At 50.1% G+C, this 17,716-nt stretch overlaps 1 protein-coding gene across 2 annotated transcripts in view; it reads left to right on the top strand.

The window, feature by feature from the left end:
• The first annotated feature begins 1,094 nt into the window (after nt 1–1,094).
• ZNF704 (zinc finger protein 704) overlaps nt 1,095–17,716 on the top strand; it is a 36,363-nt gene continuing 19,741 nt past the window's right edge. For both annotated transcript variants that reach the window (XR_005456245.1, XM_038766734.1), the window contains exons 1-2: nt 1,095–1,154; nt 16,955–17,196. Coding sequence is in view for 1 of the 2 variants with exons in the window: in XM_038766734.1 (XP_038622662.1) it covers nt 16,976–17,196 (221 nt within the window). In the remaining variant the exon portion in view is untranslated. The remainder of the gene's footprint in view (nt 1,155–16,954; nt 17,197–17,716) is intronic.

Here is a 17,716-nt window from a genome sequence, read left to right as displayed (position 1 = left end):
TCAGAGGTCATGGGTTCTAATCCCAGCTCCGCCACTTGTCTGCTGCGTGACCTTGGACTGGCTGCTTACCTCCTCTGGGCCTCAGTGACCTCATCTGTGAAATGGGGATTGAGACTGTGGGCCCCACGTGGGACAAACTGATGACTTATATGCTCCCCAGCGCTTAGAGCAGTGCTTGGTACATAGTAAGCGCTTAACGAATGCCATTAATTATTATTATTATTAATTATTATTATTATTATCCCGGCTCCGCCACTTGTCTGCTGTGTGACCTTGGGCAGGCCGCCTACCTTCTCTGGGCCTCAGTGACCTCATCTGTGAAATGGGGATTGAGACTGTGAGCCCCACGTGGGACAAACTGATGACTTATATGCCCCCCAGCACTTAGAGCAGTGCTTGGTACATAGTAAGTGCTTAACAAATGCCATTATTATTATTATTATTATTATTATTATTATTATTATTATTATCCCGGCTCCGCCACTTGTCTGATGCATGACCTTGGACTGGCTTCTTACCTCCTCTGGGCCTCAGTGACCTCATCTGTGAAATGGGGATTGAGACTGTGAGCCCCACGTGGGACAAACTGATGACTTACATGACCCCCAGTGCTTAGAGCAGTGCTCGGTACATAGTAAGCGCTTAACAAATGCCATTATTATTATTATCATTATTATTATCCCGGCTCCGCCACTTGTCTGCTGTGTGGCCTTGGGCAGGCCGCTTACCTTCCCTGGGCCTCAGTTCCCTCATCTGTAAAATGGGGATTGAGGCTGTGAGCCCCACGTGGGATAACCTGATGACCTTGGATCTCCCCCGGCGCTTAGAACGGTGCCGGGCACGTAGTGCGCGCTTCCCAAATCCCATCCTAATTATTATTAATTGTCATTATGGGGGGAGGGAGGGAGGGAGGGGATGGAAGGGGGAAGGGAGGAAAGGGGGCGCGGTTTTCGGGGAGGGGGAGAGGGCGGGTCCGGAGGCGGGGGGCGGTCGGGGAGGAGCGCGGGAGGAGCCGAGCGGCGCGGAGACCCCCCCCCCCCCCCGCGCCGCGCCCCCCACCATGGCCCCCGCCGCGCCCCCCGGCACCGGGGCCCGCGGGGCACCGGTATCACCGGCACCGGTATCACCGGCCCCGGCCCCGGCCCGGCCTGCAGGTCAGACCCACCCCCCGCCGGGGATCCGGGGGGATCCGGGGGATCCGGGGGCCGCGGGCTAATCCGGGCCGTCCGGGGCCGCAGCGCGGCCCGACCCCGGGGCCCCGGGGGCGGGAGGGGGGCGATCGGGGGCCCATCGGGGGCCCACCGGGGGCCCATCGGGGGCCCGGGCCGGCGGCGCAGGCCTTGGCGGGCGCAGGGGCGGGCGGAGGATCCGGAGGATCCGGGTCCGGGTCCGGGCTCCCCGCCGATCGGGGCCTGGGCTCGGAGGCCCCGCGGCGGGAGGAGGAGGGAGAGGGGAGGGAGGGGGGAGGGAGAGGGGAGGGGAGGCGCCGGGGACCCCCGGGGGACGAGGGGGCACTTGTGCGGCCGGCCCACCGGACCCAAGTCCCACCCCGAGGGACGCAAGCACACACAGCCTGGGGCTCCTGGGGCCCGTTGGGGGGCTCCTGGTCCGGCCGGGGGGCTCCTGGATCCCGTTGGGGATCTCCTGGGGCCCGTTGGGGGTCTCCTGGATCCCGTAGGGGGGGTCTCCTGGGTCCCGCCGGGATTCTCCTGGGTCCTGTTGGGACTCTCCTGGGTCCTGCCGGGGGTCTCCTGGATCCCGTTGGGGAGGTCTCCTGGGTCCCGTTGGGGGTCTCCTGGGTCGTGCCGGGGTTCTCCTGGATCCACTGGGGAGCTCCTGGATCCCGTTGGGGGAGGGGGGTCTCCTGGGTCCCACCTGGGGTCTCCTGGGCCCCCCGGGCGTCTCTTGGGTCCACTGGGAGTCTCCTGGGTCCCATTGAAGGGTCTTCTGGGTCCCACCGGCGGTCTCCTGGGCCCACTGGGGATCTCCTTGGTCCCGTTGGGGGTCTCCTGGATCCACTGGGGATATCCTGGATCCCTTTGAGGGGGGGGGGTCTCCTGGGTCCCACTGGGGGTCTCCTGGGTCCAATGGGGGTCTACTGGATCCCATTGGGGGTCTTCTGGGTCCCACAGGGGGTCTCCTGCGTCCTGCCGGGGGTCTCCTGGGTCCACTAGGAATCTCTTTGGTCCCGTTGGGGGTCTCCTGGATCCACTGGGGATCTCCTTCATCCCATTGGGGGCATCTCCTGGGTCCCACCGGGGGTCTCCTGGGCCCCCCGGGGTATCTCCTTGGTCCACTGGGGGTCTCCTGGGTCCCTTTGGGGGTCTACTGGGTCCCTTTGGGGGTCTACTGGGTCCCATTGGGGGGTCTTCTGGGTCCCACTGGGGGTCTCAGTGTCCACTTGTGGTCCCCTGGGTCCTGCCAGGGGTCTCCAGGATCCCGCCGGGGGTCTCTTGGGTCCTGCCAGGGATCTCCTGGGTCCACTGGGGGTCTTATGAGTCCTGTTGGGGGTCTCTTGCGTCCACTGGGGATCTTCTGGGTCCACTAGGGGCCTCCAGGGTCGCACCGCGGGTGGGACAGAAGACCCCCAGGAAGGTTACTGCCAGCACCGTCAATGGGCCCCCAACCCTGTCCCAGCCCTAGAGTACTAACTGCCAGAGCCTAGATGATAATAATAATAATAATAATAATAATAATAATAATGGCATTTGTTAAGCACTTACTATGTGCAAAGCACTGTTCTAAGCGCTGGGGAGGTTATAAGGTGATCAAGTTGTCCCACGGAGGGCTCACAGTCTTAATCCCCATTTTACAGATGAGGTAACCGAGGCACAGAGAAGTTAAGTGACTTGCCCAAAGTCACACAGCTGACAATAGGTGGAGCCAGGATTTGAACTCATGACCTCTGACTCCAAAGCTCATGCTCTTTCCACAGAGCCACGCTAGATCCACGCTGCCCCCCGGGGACCGAAGTCAGATCCACCTTGCACTCCAGGGCTTGGGTCAGATCCGCCTTGCCCCCTGGGGCCTGGATAAGGTCCACGCTACCCAGTGCCTGGGTCAGATCCATCTTGCACTCCAGGGCTTGGGTAAGATCCGCCTTGCCCCCTGGGGCCTGGATAAGGTCCAGGCTACCCAGTGCCTGGGTCAGATCCACGTTGTCCCCCGGGGCCTGGTTCAGGTCCACACTGCCCAGTACCAGGGTCAGACCCACTCTGCCCACTGACCAGGTTCACCCCACCCCAGGTCAGGGTCCACATTCCCCAGGACCACACTGCCCACCGCCCAGGTCGCACTGCCCACATTCATTCATTCATTCAATCGTATTTATTGAGCGCTTACTGTGTGCAGAGCACTGTACTAAGCACGTGGGAAGTACAAGTTGGCAACATATAGAGACGGTCCCTATCCAACAGTGGGCTCACAGTCTAGAAGGGGGAGACAGAGAACAAAACAAAACATATTAACAAAATAAAATAGAATATGTACAAGTAAAATAGAGTAATAAATATGTACGAACATATATACATATATACAGGTGCTGTGGGGAAGGGAAGGAGGCAAGGCCGGGGGGATGGAGAAGGAGAGGAGGGGGAGAGGAAGGAGGGGGCTCAGTCTGGGAAAGCCTTCTGGAGGAGGTGAGCTCTCAATAGCGCCTTGAAGGGAGGAAGAGAGCTAGCTTGGTGGATGTGCGGAGGGAGGGCATTCCAGGCCAGGGGGATGACCTGGGCCGGGGGTCGATGGCGGGACAGGCGAGAACGAGGCGAGAACGAGGCACGGTGAGGAGATTAGCGGCAGAGGAGCGGAGGGTGTGGGCTGGGCTGTAGAAGGAGAAAAGGGAGGTGAGGTAGGAGGGGGTGAGGTGATGGAGAGCCTTGAAGCCGAGGGTGAGGAGTTTCTGCCTGATGCGTAGTTTGATTGGTAGCCACTGGAGATTTTTGAGGAGGGGAGTAACATGCCCAGAGCATTTCTGGACAAAGACAATCCGGGGAGCGGCGTGAAGTATGGATTGAAGTGGGGAGAGACAGGAGGATGGGAGATTGGAGAGGAGGCTGATACAGGAGCCCACACTCCAGGCAAGATCCACACACACAGCCCACAGCTCAGGTCAGATCCACACTGCCCACAACCTGTTGTCTATTATGCGTGGAGCCTGGGTCTATACTTCCCAGCACCGGGGTCCACACTGCCCACAGCCCAGGTCCATGCTGCTCAAAGCCCAGACCCACACTGCCCATAGCCCGGGCCCACACTGCCCAGAACCTGAATCAAATCCACAATCTGCCCACAGCCTGGGCCTATATTGCCTAGAGTCCAAATCTGCACTTCCCGAAGCATAGGTCCACATTGCCTAGAGTCTGGGGCCCAAAAGCCCAGAACCCAGGTCTACACTGACCAGAGCCTCAGCCCACACTGGTCACAGCCCAGGTCCACACTGCCCAGAGTCCGGAACCACAATGTCCGGAGCGCTTCCGAAAGCCTGGGTGCCCCCAACACCGGGGCAGGCCCTTGTGCCTGATGGGGTGCCGGCCAGCCCGGAAACTGCCGTGTGATCTGAGCGAGCCGCTCTCCTGGCCGGGCGGGCAAGCAGGCAGGCAGCCCCACGAAGCCCAGAAAGTTTGAAGCCACAGCGGCTAGGCTACCGAGGGAGAAATCACCATTTTTCATAAATACAGTTTTCCGGCGAGCTGTTTCCTGCTGGTCTGGTCTGTTGCAGCCAGAAAGATTACATAAACATGCCCTGTCAAATTCTGAGCTTAAAAGATTTACAGAAAACAAAAACACTTATATTTGGAGGAAAAGCCTCAGCTCTGTAGCCTGGGAATTGAAATGGGATGCCACATACGCAAAGAGCATGTATCAGAAGTAAAAATTTCTCATCGGATCAGTCAATTAATGCTGTTTATTGAGCGCCTACCTTTTTTTTAATGGTCTTTGTGACGTGCTTACTATGGGCCAGGCACTGTACTAAGCGCTGGGGTAGATATAAGCTAATTAGGTTGGACACAATCCATGTCCCACATGAGTCTCATAATCTTAATCCCCAGTTTACAGATGAGGGAACTGAGGCACAGAGAAGTGAAGTGACATGCCCAAACTCACACAACAGACAAGTGATGGAGTCAGAATTAGAACCCAGGTTCTCTGACTCCCAGGCCCGTGCTCTATTTATTGGGCTGTGCTACTTCCAAAGTACTTAGGTGAGTAAAAGAGATTTAGACACCAACTCTCCCTTCAGGAATTTTACAGTCTAGCTCTAAGACAGGCAATGAATTAAGTTGTAGATTAAGGGAAACAATAGAGTATAAATACAGGCACTGAAGTGCTTAGGGCCCACAACAGATTAGAAAAACAGTGTGGCCTCGTAGAAAGAGTCTGGCCCAGGAGTCAGAGGACCTGGGTTCTAATCCCAGTTTGCCACTTGTTTGCTCTGTGACCTCAGGCAAGTCACTTAACTTCTCTGCACCTCAGTTCCCTCATCTGCAAAATGGGGAGTCAATATCTACTTTCCCTCCTACTTAGACTTAATAATAATTATGGTATTTGTTAAGTGCGTGCTATGTGCCAAGCACCGTTCTAAGCGCTGGATTTGCTAAATAACTTGTATCTACCACAGCCCTTAGTACAGCGCTTGCCACAGAGTAAGCACTTATCAAGTACTACATTGCTTATCAAAGTTGAGAAATGGCAGTTGAAGCTGTAAGGTGTAATCAGAAGACATGACCCCCGCCCTCGAAGAGTTGACAATCTAATGTTGGGGAGGAGAAAGTTTCATTTTAATCCAAACAATTGGTTTCTGAGATTATTTCACTTTTTGGCTATTTTTGACTCCATCAATCCCTCAGTTCCACTTCCCACAAACTAAAAATTCCCCAGCGGACCACTGCTCATCGCCAGTCCTTCTGAAAGAGGGGCTCCAGGAAGTTCTTCCCACAGAGAAGCAGCGTGGCCTAGTGGATAGAGTACGGACCCGGGAGTCAGAAGGACCTGGGTTCTAATCTCAGCTCCAGCCCTTATCCTCTGTGTGATCTTGGACATGTCACTTCACTTCTCTGGGCCTCAGTTACCTCATCTAGAAAATGGGGATTAAGACTGAGCCCCATGTTGGGACATGGAGTGAGTGTCGGTCAGTCAGTCAATCGTATTTGTTGAGCACTTACTGTATGCAGAGCACTGTATTAAGTGCTGGGGAGAGTACAATATACCGGACACATTACTTTCCCACAGTGAGTTTACTAGGTAGAGGGGGAAACAGACATTAATATAAATAAATAAAATTCCAGATCTGTACATAAGTGCTGGGGGGGCTGGGAGTGGGGGATGAATAAAGAGGAAGCAAGTCAGGGTGATGCAGAAGGGAGTGGGAGAAGAGGACAGTGTGTCCAACCTGATTAACTTCTATCTACCTCAGAACTCGGTACAATGCCTGGCACATAATTAGCACTTAATAATAATAATAATAATAATAATAATGACATTTATTAAGCACTTACTATGTGCAAAGCATTGTTCTAAGCACTGGGGAGGTTATGAGGTGATCAGGTTGTCCCACGGGGGGCTCACAGTCAATCCCCATTTTGAAGATGAAGTAACTGAGGCACAGAGAAGTTAAGTGACTTGCCCAAAGTCACACAGCTGACAATTGGCGGGGCCGGGATTTGAACCCATGACCACTGACTCCAAAGCCCATGCTCTTTCCACTGAGCCACGCTGCTTCTCTACCGGCTGCTACCAACTCTACATGCTGCTTAACAAATACCATAAAAAAGGTCTGTTTTTCTTTTGGCCAGAAATTTAAAAAAATAAATGAAAAATAAATCCCGGGTGCTTAATTTGTGAGGGCTGGGGAAAAGAATGTCAGTGAGTCTTTCCTTGTGGAAGGATGAACTTTGTCCCTTGGGCACCAAGAAGGTTACTCTGGCAGCAGAAGATAATAATTTTCATCTGGAGCCTAAGTCCTACACTTGGTATTCCTCTTATGTGCATTGCTCTGTCAGCCAGCCCATGGGCCATTCTTTTTGAAAGTGATTGAGCACAGATAATTTTGGAGGGTTGGGGTGCATGATGATGATGATGATGATAATGATGATGATGGCATTTGTTAAGTGCTTAGTATGTGCAAAGCACTGTTCTAAGTGCTGGGGAGGTTACAAGGTGATCAGGTTATCCCATGGGGGGCTCACAGTTCTAATCCCCATTTTACAGATGAGGTAACTGAGGCACAGAGAAGTTAAGTCACTTGCCCAAAGTCACACAGCTGACAGTTCACGGAGCTGGGATTTGAACCCATGATCTCTGACTCCAAAGCCTGTGCTCTTTCCACTGAGCCACACTGCTTCTCACACTTAACCATGTCACACTTAACCAGTCTTACATATGCCATTTACACTTCATGGTGATTTTATGAGACCCATCGCAATAATAGCATACTTTCTGATCAGCTACTTCTGCTTTTTTATACAGTAGTTGTGGTATTTGTGAACTGCTTATTCTGTGCCTAGCACTGTCCTAAACTCTAGGGTATGTACTGTACAATCAGATGAGATACAGTCCCTTTCTAACATAGGGTCAGGGACAGGGGAGGGAATAGAGGTGTTTCTTCCCCTTTTTACAGGTGAGCAAATTCAGGCACAGAGAAATAAAGTGACTTTCCCAACATCACTCATCAGGCAGATAATTGAGCCTGAAGTAGAACCCAGCTCTCCTGGTTCCCAGTTTCCTGTGTTCTGTTACTATAAAGTTAAGTTTTTTTCCTTCTGCTTTGAAAAAACCACATCTGGATTGCAAATAATGCAGTAGGTCATTTCTTTCTGCACAAGCAGGGTAAAAGGTGCCACTCTTCATAGTGATTCTATAGGCATCTTTGGTAATTATAAGCAACAGGTAGAGTGTTATATGCTTTAAGGAAACAATTAGCATGCTTTAAAAAGTTTTCTTTTTAAACAAAGAACAAAAGAGTAGGGATCCTGAAGGCCCAGTTCTGAATCCCCTTCTATTCTCCATCTACGCAGAAACAATGTGGCCTAATTGAAAGAGCACAGGCCTGGCATACTCAGTCTGACACCACATCCTTTCGGTTCAACCTTCAGGACACTGCTAAAATCTGCCCTTTCCTCTCCATCCAAACTGCTACCATGTTAATCCAAGCATTTATCCTACCCCACCTTAATTACTGTCAGCCTCCTTTCCAACCTCCCTGCCTCCTGTCTCTCCCCACTCTAGTCCATACTTCACTCTGCTGTCCGGATCACCTTTTTTAAAATGTTCAGGCCTCGTCGCCTCACTTATCAAGAACCTCTAGTAGTTGCCCATCCATGTCTGCATCAAACAGAAACTCCTTACCATCATCTTCAAAGCACTAAATCACCTTGCCCCCTCCTACAATCCTGCCTGCATGCTTCTCTCATTCATTTATTCATTCAATCATATTTATTGAGTGCTTACTGTGTGCAGAGCACTGTACTAAGCGCTTGGAAAGTACAATTCAGCAACAAATAGACACAGTCCCTGCCCAACAACGGGCTCATAGTCTAGAAATCTAATGCCAACCTACTCACTATTCTATTTAATTTATCTCGCCTCTGACCCCTCCCCCATGTCCTCTCTCTCCTAGAAGGGATCTTCTCTCTCTATTGCTGAATTGTACTTTCCAAGCCCTTAGTACAGTGCTCTGCACACAGTAAGCACTCAATAAATACGATTGAATGAATGGATATCCCACAAACGAAGACTTTCCCCACCTTCAAAGCTTTATTAAAATTACATCTCCTCCAAGACTCCTTTCTCGTCTAGGCCCTCATTTCCTCTTCTCCCACTCCCTTCTGCGTCAACCTTGCACTTGGGTTTGCACCCTTTATTCACCCCTTCCTCAACCCCACAGCACTTATGTACATATCTTTATTTTTATTTGTTTATATTAATGTCTTTCTCCCCCTCTAAACTGTAAGCTTGTGTGGGCAGGGAACATGCCTACCAACTCTGTTATTTTGTGCTCTCCCGAGCACTTAATACAGTGCTCTGCACACAGTAAGCACTCAATATATTAGACTGATTGATTGATTGGCAGCCCCTCTAGAGGGCCTGGCTAATCCTAATCCCGGCTCTACCACTTATTTGCTCTGCGACCTTGGGCAAGTCACATAACTCTCTGTGCTTTAGTTCTCTGTTTTGCAAAATGGGGATTCAATATCTGTTTGCCCTCCTGTTTAGCCTGTGAGCCCCATATGGGACCTGATTATCTTGTACCTGCCCCAGCACTTCGAAAAGTGCTTGTCACATAGTAAGCACTTAAATGCTGCAATTATTATCATTATTATTATTATATTATTTACACCGACCCCCTTTTACACTCACACTTGGCTCCCATGGCTTCAACTGCCATCTCTTAGCAAATGATTCCCAAAACTACATTTCCAGCCCTGACCTCTCTATTTTGCAGACTCACGTTTCCTCCTGCCTTCAGAGCATCTCTACTTGGATGTCCTGCCAACAGCTCAAACTTAACGTGTCCCAAACAGAACACCTTATTTTCTACCCAAACCTATCTTTCCCCTGACTCTCCCATCACTGAAGACCACTGTAGCACCACTATCCTCCCTGCCTCAACAAGGATGTAACCCTATCCACGACTCATCGCTTTCATTCAGTGTCAGCTGTGTAACTTCGGGCAAGTCACTTAACTTTTCTGTGCCTCAGTGACCTCATCTGTAAAATGGGGATTAAGATTGTGAGCCCCACATGGGACAACCTGATCACCTTGTATCTTCCCCAGCCCTTAGAACAGTGCTTTGCACATAGTAAGCACTTAACAAATACCAAAATTATTAAAATTATTATTCAACCTACATATTCAATCTGTCAGCAAACCTGTGGGTATTACCTGCACACTATCACTAAGATTGGCCCTTTACTTTCTGTCCCAATTGCTAGGACACTGATCCAAGCACTTACATCCTGCCTTAATTATTGTGTCAGCCTCCTCGCTGACCTCCCCGCCTCCTGCCTCTCTCCACTCCAGTCCTTATTTCACTCTGCTGCCCAGATCATTTTCCTTAAAAAAAGTTCAGTCTGGATATCCCCAGTCTTCAAGAACCTCCCTTAGTTGCCCACCCACCTCCTGAACAAACAGAAACTCCTTACCATTGGCTTTAAAGTGTTCAGTCAGTTTTCCACCCCCTCCCTTACCTTGTTGCAGTGTGGTCTAGTGGATAGAGCATGGACCTTAGAGTCAGAAGGATGTGGGTTCTAATCCCGACTCCACCACTTGTCTGCTGGTTGACTTTTGGCAAGTCACTTCACTTCTCTTGAGAAGCAGTGTGGCTCAGTGGAAAGAGCACGGGCTTTGGAGTCAGAGGTCATGGGTTCGAATTCCACTCCGCCACATGTCTGCTGTGTGACCTTGGGCAAGTCAACTTCTCTGGGCCTCAGTGACCTCATCTGTAAAATGAGGATTAAGACTGTGAGCCCCACGTGGGACAACTTGATCACCTTGTATCCCCGCAGCGCTTAGAACAGTGCTCTGCACATAGTAAGTGCTTAACCAATGCCATCATTGTTATTATTATTATTATTCTCTACATCTCAGTAACCTCATCTGCAAAATGGGGCTTGAGACTGTGAGTCCCATGTGGGAAAGGGACTGTCCAATGTACTGTTATCCACCCCAGCGCTTTGTACAGTACTTGGCACATAGTAACCACTTAACAAATACCACAATTATTATTATTATTATTGTTATTATTACTACAGCCCAGCCGGCACATTTAGGGAACCCTGTCCCTGCCACCCCTCACCCCTTCCTTGCAATCTTTCTCAGGTCTCCCTGCAGATCTTTCTTTACCTGCAATCCCAAGAAACAGCATGGCCTAGTGGAAAGAGCTTGGGCCTGGGAGTCAGAAGGTCATGGGTTCTAATCCCGGCTCCGCCACATGTCTATTTTGTGATCTTGGGCAAGTCGCTTCCCTTCTGTGAGCCTCAGTTACCTCACCTGTAGAATGGGGATTAAAAGTATGAGCCCTATATGGACCAGGGACTGTGTCCCTCCTGACTACCTTGTATCTCCCTCAGCGCTTAGAACCGTGCCTGGCACATAGTAAGCGCTTAACAAGTACCATAATTATCATTATTACTATTATAGGACCTGTGTTCCAATCCCACCTCTGCCAAATGCTTGCTGTGTGACCTTGGGCAAGTCACAACTTCTCTGTGCCTCAGTTATCCTATTCTCCTGCAACCTTAGACTGTGAGCCCCATGCAGGACAGAGACTCCGTCCAAACTAATTAACTTGTATCTACCCCAGTGCTTAAAAGAGTGCTTGACATATAGAAGGAGTTTAACAAATATCCCCCCCCAAAAAAAATCTTGCTTGGGTCTCCTTCTCCCCATCTCCACCACAGTAACTCTGGTTCTAACCTGCTCATCTCCTCTCCCTAATCTGAAAAACATCACTCCTCACCAGCATAACCTCCACTGGCAACGCATTTCTCCACACCTTGTAGTAGTAATAGCCATATAGTAGGTACCAGCTGAGTGCAAAGCACTGTATTAAGCACTGGACCCTTGTCTTCTAGACTTCTCATCAGCTCTCACCCTCTTCCTTATCCACTCTCTTCTGCCACAGCCCAGCTCACCCTCTTTGCTCTTCCCTGTTGTCCCTCCTACTTAGACCTTTAGCCTGATGAGGGACAGGGATTGTGTCCAACCTGATTGTCTTGTACCTACGTCAGTGCTTACTACAGTGCATATCATCATCATCATCATCATCAATCGTATTTATTGAGCGTTTACTGTGTGCAGAGCACTGTACTAAGCACTTGGGAAGTACAAGTTGGTAACATATAGAGACGGTCCCTACCCAACAGTGGGCTCACAGTCTAAAAGGGGGAGACAGAGAACAAAACCAAACATACTAATAAAATAAATATAATAGATATGTACAAATAAAATAAATAAATAAATAAAAAGAGTGACAAATATGTACAAACATATATACATATATAGAGGTGCAGTGGGGAAGGGAAGGGGGCAGTGGGGAAGGGAAGGAAGTAATAGTAATAGTATTAATTAGCACTATTTAATATTTTTAATATTTAAATACTAAATATTTAAATATTTATTTAATATTTAAATATTTAATATTTAAATACTATTAAATAGTAATAGTGCGTAATAGTAAGCACTTAAGAAATAAGCTTATTGTAAGCAGGGAATGGTATCTGCTAATTCTGTTGTACTCTCCCAAGCACTTAGTACAGTGCTCCATAAATAGTAAGCGTTCAACAAATACCATTGATTGATTGATATCCCAAGCTTCTTGCTGCCACCCTCCCCCCGACTGTCTTGCCTCTGGCTATTGCTCCCTTTTTCCTCCTGCATGGAATACCCGGCCTCTCCTTTTCCCCTACCCCATCTTCTCCCCTTCCCCACAATCCACAACACTCCCTACATTCAGTCAATCAGCAGTATTTATTGAGCACCCACTGTGTTCCGAGCATTGCACTAAGTACTTGGAAGACTTGGAGAAGCAGCGTGGCTCAGTGGAAGGAGCCCGGGCTTGGGAGTCAGAGGTTGTGGGTTCTAATCCCAGCTCTGCCACTTGTCAGTTGTGTGACTTTGGGCAAATCACTTCACTTCTCTGGGCCTCAGTTACCTCATCTGTAAAATGGGAATGAAAACTGAGCCCCATGTGGGACAACCTGATGACCTTGTATGTACCCCCGTGCTTAGAACAGTGCTTGGCACATAGTAAGTGCTTAACAAATACCATCATTATTCTTCTAGACTGTGAGCCCATCTTCTAGACTGTGAGCCCGTTGTTGGGTAGGGACCGTCTCTGTATGTTGCCGACTTGTACTTCCCAAGTGCTTAGTACAGTGCTCTGAACACAGTAAACGCTCAATAAATACGATTGAATGAAGGAAAGAATTCAATCGAGTTGGAAGACGCAATCCCTTCCTTCAGCGAGGTTACAGTCTGCTGTGTGCAGTGCATTGTACTGAGCACTTGGAGGAGTACAATAGATTTAGAAGACCTGATCTCTGCCCTCAAGGAGCTTACAGTGTACTATATGCACAGCACTGTACTGAGTGCTTGGGGGCATATCATAGAATAAGCAGTCATGATTCAATCAATCAATCTTATTTATTGAGCGCTTACTGTGTGCAGAGCACTGTACTAAGCGCTTGGGAAGTACAAGTTGGCAACATATATCCCTACCCAACAGTGGGCTCACAGTCTAGAAGGGGGAGACAGAGAACAAAACAAAACATATTAACAAAATAAAATAAATAAAATAGATATGTACAAGTAAAATAAATAAATTCCTGTCCACAAGGAGCTTACAGTCTCTTGGGAAGACAAATATATAATAATTTACAGAAATAATTTACAGGAAGAGGTGCTTGAATACTAGAGTGTGTAAATTGGTGCATATAAAACACAGAGATAATATTTGAGAGGCTATGAGGAGAATATATATTAATATATATTGAGGGGAATGAGGAGAGGATATGAGCTGGGGAGAAGAAAAATTCATCAGGGAATCAATCACCTGAAGGAGGTGGGGTTCCAGAAGGGCTTTGGAACTGTGGTCTGGTGACTTCAAAGGGGAGGGAGGTCCAGGCAGAAAGAAGCGTGCGGGCCGGAGTCAGAGGTGAGAAAGTGGGAAAGAGGGGAGCCTGGGAGGAATGGAGAGTAGAGAGTGGAGCTGGGGGCTAGTGGGAGAAGAGGGTAGCTAGGCAAGAGAGGGAGAGCTGGTGGAGAGCCTTACAGCCAATGGTCAGGAGTTTCCGCTGGATGCGGGGAGGAGTGGATAGTCCCAGTAGGTTGATGAGGTGGTGGGATGGGAGGAGGCCCTCCAGAGAAGCGGCTCCCTCACCACTTCTCCCCCTTTCGGGTCCCACCACCCTCTCAGCGACCTCAACTATGTGTCTGCTACTTTAATTTCTTCTGGGTTTTATTTTTCGTCATCGTGCAGGCATGCCTACTCTTTCGTTGAGTGCATATTGGCACTTGGTGTCTGCTTGCCTCCCCCATTATGGAGGCAGGGAGTGAGCAGGGGGTGGGGGTGGGGCGGCTGGTCACAGCCAATTCCTCCCTTCCCAGAGAAAACCAGAACCACGGGAAGCTGCCCTCAGTGTAAGCCCAGTCCAAAGCCCAGGTTTACAAGAATTCTGTGCACTTGCAAGGCTCCCAGCCATTCTCGGGGAAGCAGCGTGGCTCAGTGGAAAGAGGACGGGCTTTGGAGTCAGAGGTCAGGGGTTCGAATTCTGGCTCCACCACATGTCAGCTGTGTGACCTTGGACAAGTCACTTAACTTCTCTGAGCCTAAATTACCTCATGTGTAAAATGGGGATTAAGACTGTGAGCCCCACGTGGGACAACCTGATCACTTTGTATCCCCCCCCAGCGCTTAGAACAGTGCTTTGCACATAGTAAGCACTTAACAAATGCCAATGTTATTATTACTATTATTATTATTATTCTCGTGAAGAATAGTGCTAGTGCCTCCAGTCTAATAATAATAGTAATAATTGTGGTATTTTTAAACGCTTACTATGTGCCAGACTCTGTACTAAGTGCATGGAGTGGTTATAAGGTAATTGGGTTGGACACAGACCCTGTTCCACACTGGGCTCACAGTCTTATTCCCCATTTTACAGATGAAGTAACTGAGGCATAGAGAAGTCCAAAGTCACACAGCAGACACATGGCAGAGCCAGGATTAGAACCCAGGTCCTTCTGGCTCCCTGGCCTGTCCTCTATTCACTAGGCCGTGCTGCTTCTGCAAGCACTGTGCTAAGCCCTGAGGTTGTTACAATATTGTTAATTTGGCCTTGGAGAGAGTCTTTGCTTTTGTGCCCAGCATGAGCAGCTGCCTCCCTCTGTAGTTTGGAGGAGAGGCAACTGTCTGTTCGCCACCCTGAGCACTGGGTTCCTCCCACCCAGTGGACATGGGTTCTTCCCACGCAGGGGGCATCGGGTGGTCACCCATGATCTCTGGGCCGACATCAACGTCCATTTTACTTTTTCGGCCCTTATATTTGGAGCTGGTTTTTCAGATGAGAAAAGTTTGATAAGATGAACATTTTTCCAACCGCAGTCCATCCGCCAGAGCTTGGCTTCCTTCCCTATCTCGGTGAGAACGTTGCTGGACAGCTGGTGGACATTCATTCATTCGATTGTATTTATTGAGCACTTACTGTGTGCAGAGCACTGTACTACGCATTTGGGGGAGAACAATATAACAAAAGCAGACACATTCCCTGCCCACAACGAGTTTACAGTCAAGAGAGGGTGACAGACATTAATGTAAATAAATGCCTTTCATCCATCTGTCCCTCTGTCCTCCTGGAACATGAGGTGGGGTTGGAAGGAGAGGTGCTGGGCTTGCGCCAGGGTAAGATGAGACTTCTGGGTACTGTGAGGCGTTTGGGGAAGCGCGGATGGGTGCCGGTCGGGGCGTGACTTCACTGGCACGCGCGCCTTCAGGTAGGGATGGAGGGGAAAGTGGCCCAAACCTTGTTGCCATATTGCAGAGGCTGGCGCCCCAGCCCCCAGGACACATAATTCCCAATGTCCTGGTGGGGAAGGGCAGAAGGAGGAGACCTCTAGACTGTAAACTCATTGTGGGCAGGGAATGTGTCTATTATATTGTTATATTATACTCTTCCAAGCACTTAGTTCAGTCCTCTGCACACAGTAAGCACTCAATAAATATGATTGATTGGATGAATGAATGAATGAATGGGAGACCATCAGAGAAAGAACAGTGGCTCAGGCCTGCACCCCCACATCTGAGACAGGACCCCCTTGAGGGGGTAGGAGAAAGTGGGGTGTGGAATTGACGTCTCCCCACTTCCAGGAAACAGCATGGCTTAGAGGATAGACCAGGGACCAGGGTCTAATCCTGGCTCTGGCACTTGTATGCCGCGTGACCTTGGGCAAGTTCACTTCACTGTTGGCTTCAAAGCTGCCCATCACCTTTCCCCCTCCTATCTCACCTCCCTTCTCTCCTTCTACATCCCAGTCTGCACACTCGGCTCCTCTGGTGCTGACCTTCTCACTCTGCCTCCTTCTCGCCTATCCCACCATCAACCCATGGCCTACGCCCTTACTCTGGCCTGGAATGCCCTTCCTCCTCAAGTCCGCCAAACAATCACACTTCCCCCTACAAAACCCTGCTGAAGGCTCACCTCCTCCAGGAGGCCTTCCCAGACTAAGCCTCCCTTTTCCTCAAATCCCCCTCCCCATCACCCCGACTCGCTCCTTTTGCTCTACCCCACTCCCTGCCCCACAGCACCTGTACAGATCTAAAATTCTGTTTATTTATATTAATGCCTGTTTACTTGTTTTGATGTGTATATATCTATAATTCTATTTATTTATATTGATGCTATTGATGCCTGTTTACTTGTTTCAATGCCTGTCTCCCCCTTCTAGACTGTGAGCCCGTTATGGGCAGGGATCATCTCTCTTTGCTGCTGAATTGTACTTTCCAAGTGCTTAGTACAGTGCTCTGCACACAGTAAACGCTCAATAAATACGATTGAATGAATGAATGAACTTCTCTGGCCCTCAATTACTGCATCTGTAGAATCGGGATTAAGAGTGTGAGCCCCCATGTAGGACAGGGACTGTGTCCAACCTGATTAACTTGTATCTACCGCAGTGCTTAGAGCAGTGTTTGGCACGTAGTAAGCGCTTACCAAGTACCATAATTATTTTTATTACCTCTGTTTAACCTTTGACAGTCTGATTGTCGCAGTGTGCTCCACCTCCCTCCAGAGCATTGGTAGAAAGGACGCTGCTGCGGCGGGCTCTCCACGCTGAGTCTGCGGTGCTGGGCAGGCCAGTGGGCGGGCAGACGGGCAGGCAGGCGGTCTCCTTGGGCAGGAAGCAGCAAGGCCCACACAGGCCAGAGTCTCTGAACCGGCATTCTCTTGCACCGGGCAGGCTGGCGGCACTAAGTGGAAAATGGCCTTCACGTCCCAACTGGAAGACCGAGAGCTGGGCGTCGGCCCAACGGGACCTCACCAGCATCCGCTCCTCTCGGCCATGGAGGGAGAAGCCAAAGCCGCCGATGCCAAAAGCCTCCACCGGCTGCACGACCATGACAGGGAAAAGCCCCGCTCCATCTGCCTCCTCGAGCAGAAGCGCAAAGTCGTGTCATCAAACATCGATGTTCCCCCTGCAAGGTAAGGTGAGCCACGGGAAAACTCTCCTCTGTCCAGAGAGACGGAGAGCACAGATCCCCTGCGACCTGGCCCTTCCTCCTCGGAGCGGAGGTAGCTTGAGAAGCAGAGGGTTTGTGTTCTCTGGTTTCAGGAGTGGCAGCAGGTGCCGCTGAGTGCTGAGATCCCCGGTAGGGTCTGGGGATGATGGGGAGACCTCCTTCCTTCCTCTCACTGCTAGCCCTTTTACAGATCTGATCGCTGGAGCCGCTCCCCAGTGCTGCTGGGGCCTTGGACAGAAGCCATGAGGCTGTTGTGGGAGAGGAGGACAATAATAATAATAATGGTATTTGTTAAGCGCTTACTATGTGCAAAGCACTGTTCTAAGCTCTGGGGAGGTTACAAGGTGATCAGGTTGTCCCACAGGGGGCTCACAGTTTTCATCCCCATTTTACAGATAACGTAACTGAGGCAGAGAGAAGTAAAGTGACTTGCCCAAAGTCATAAAGCTGACAGTTGGCGGAGCCGGGATTTGAACCCATGA

The sequence above is a fragment of the Tachyglossus aculeatus genome, chromosome 25 (assembly GCF_015852505.1).
Source record: "Tachyglossus aculeatus isolate mTacAcu1 chromosome 25, mTacAcu1.pri, whole genome shotgun sequence".
Lineage (NCBI taxonomy): Eukaryota > Metazoa > Chordata > Mammalia > Monotremata > Tachyglossidae > Tachyglossus > Tachyglossus aculeatus.
Note: the sequence above shows the minus strand (reverse complement) of the source record. Positions and strands in the feature narration are given on the sequence as shown.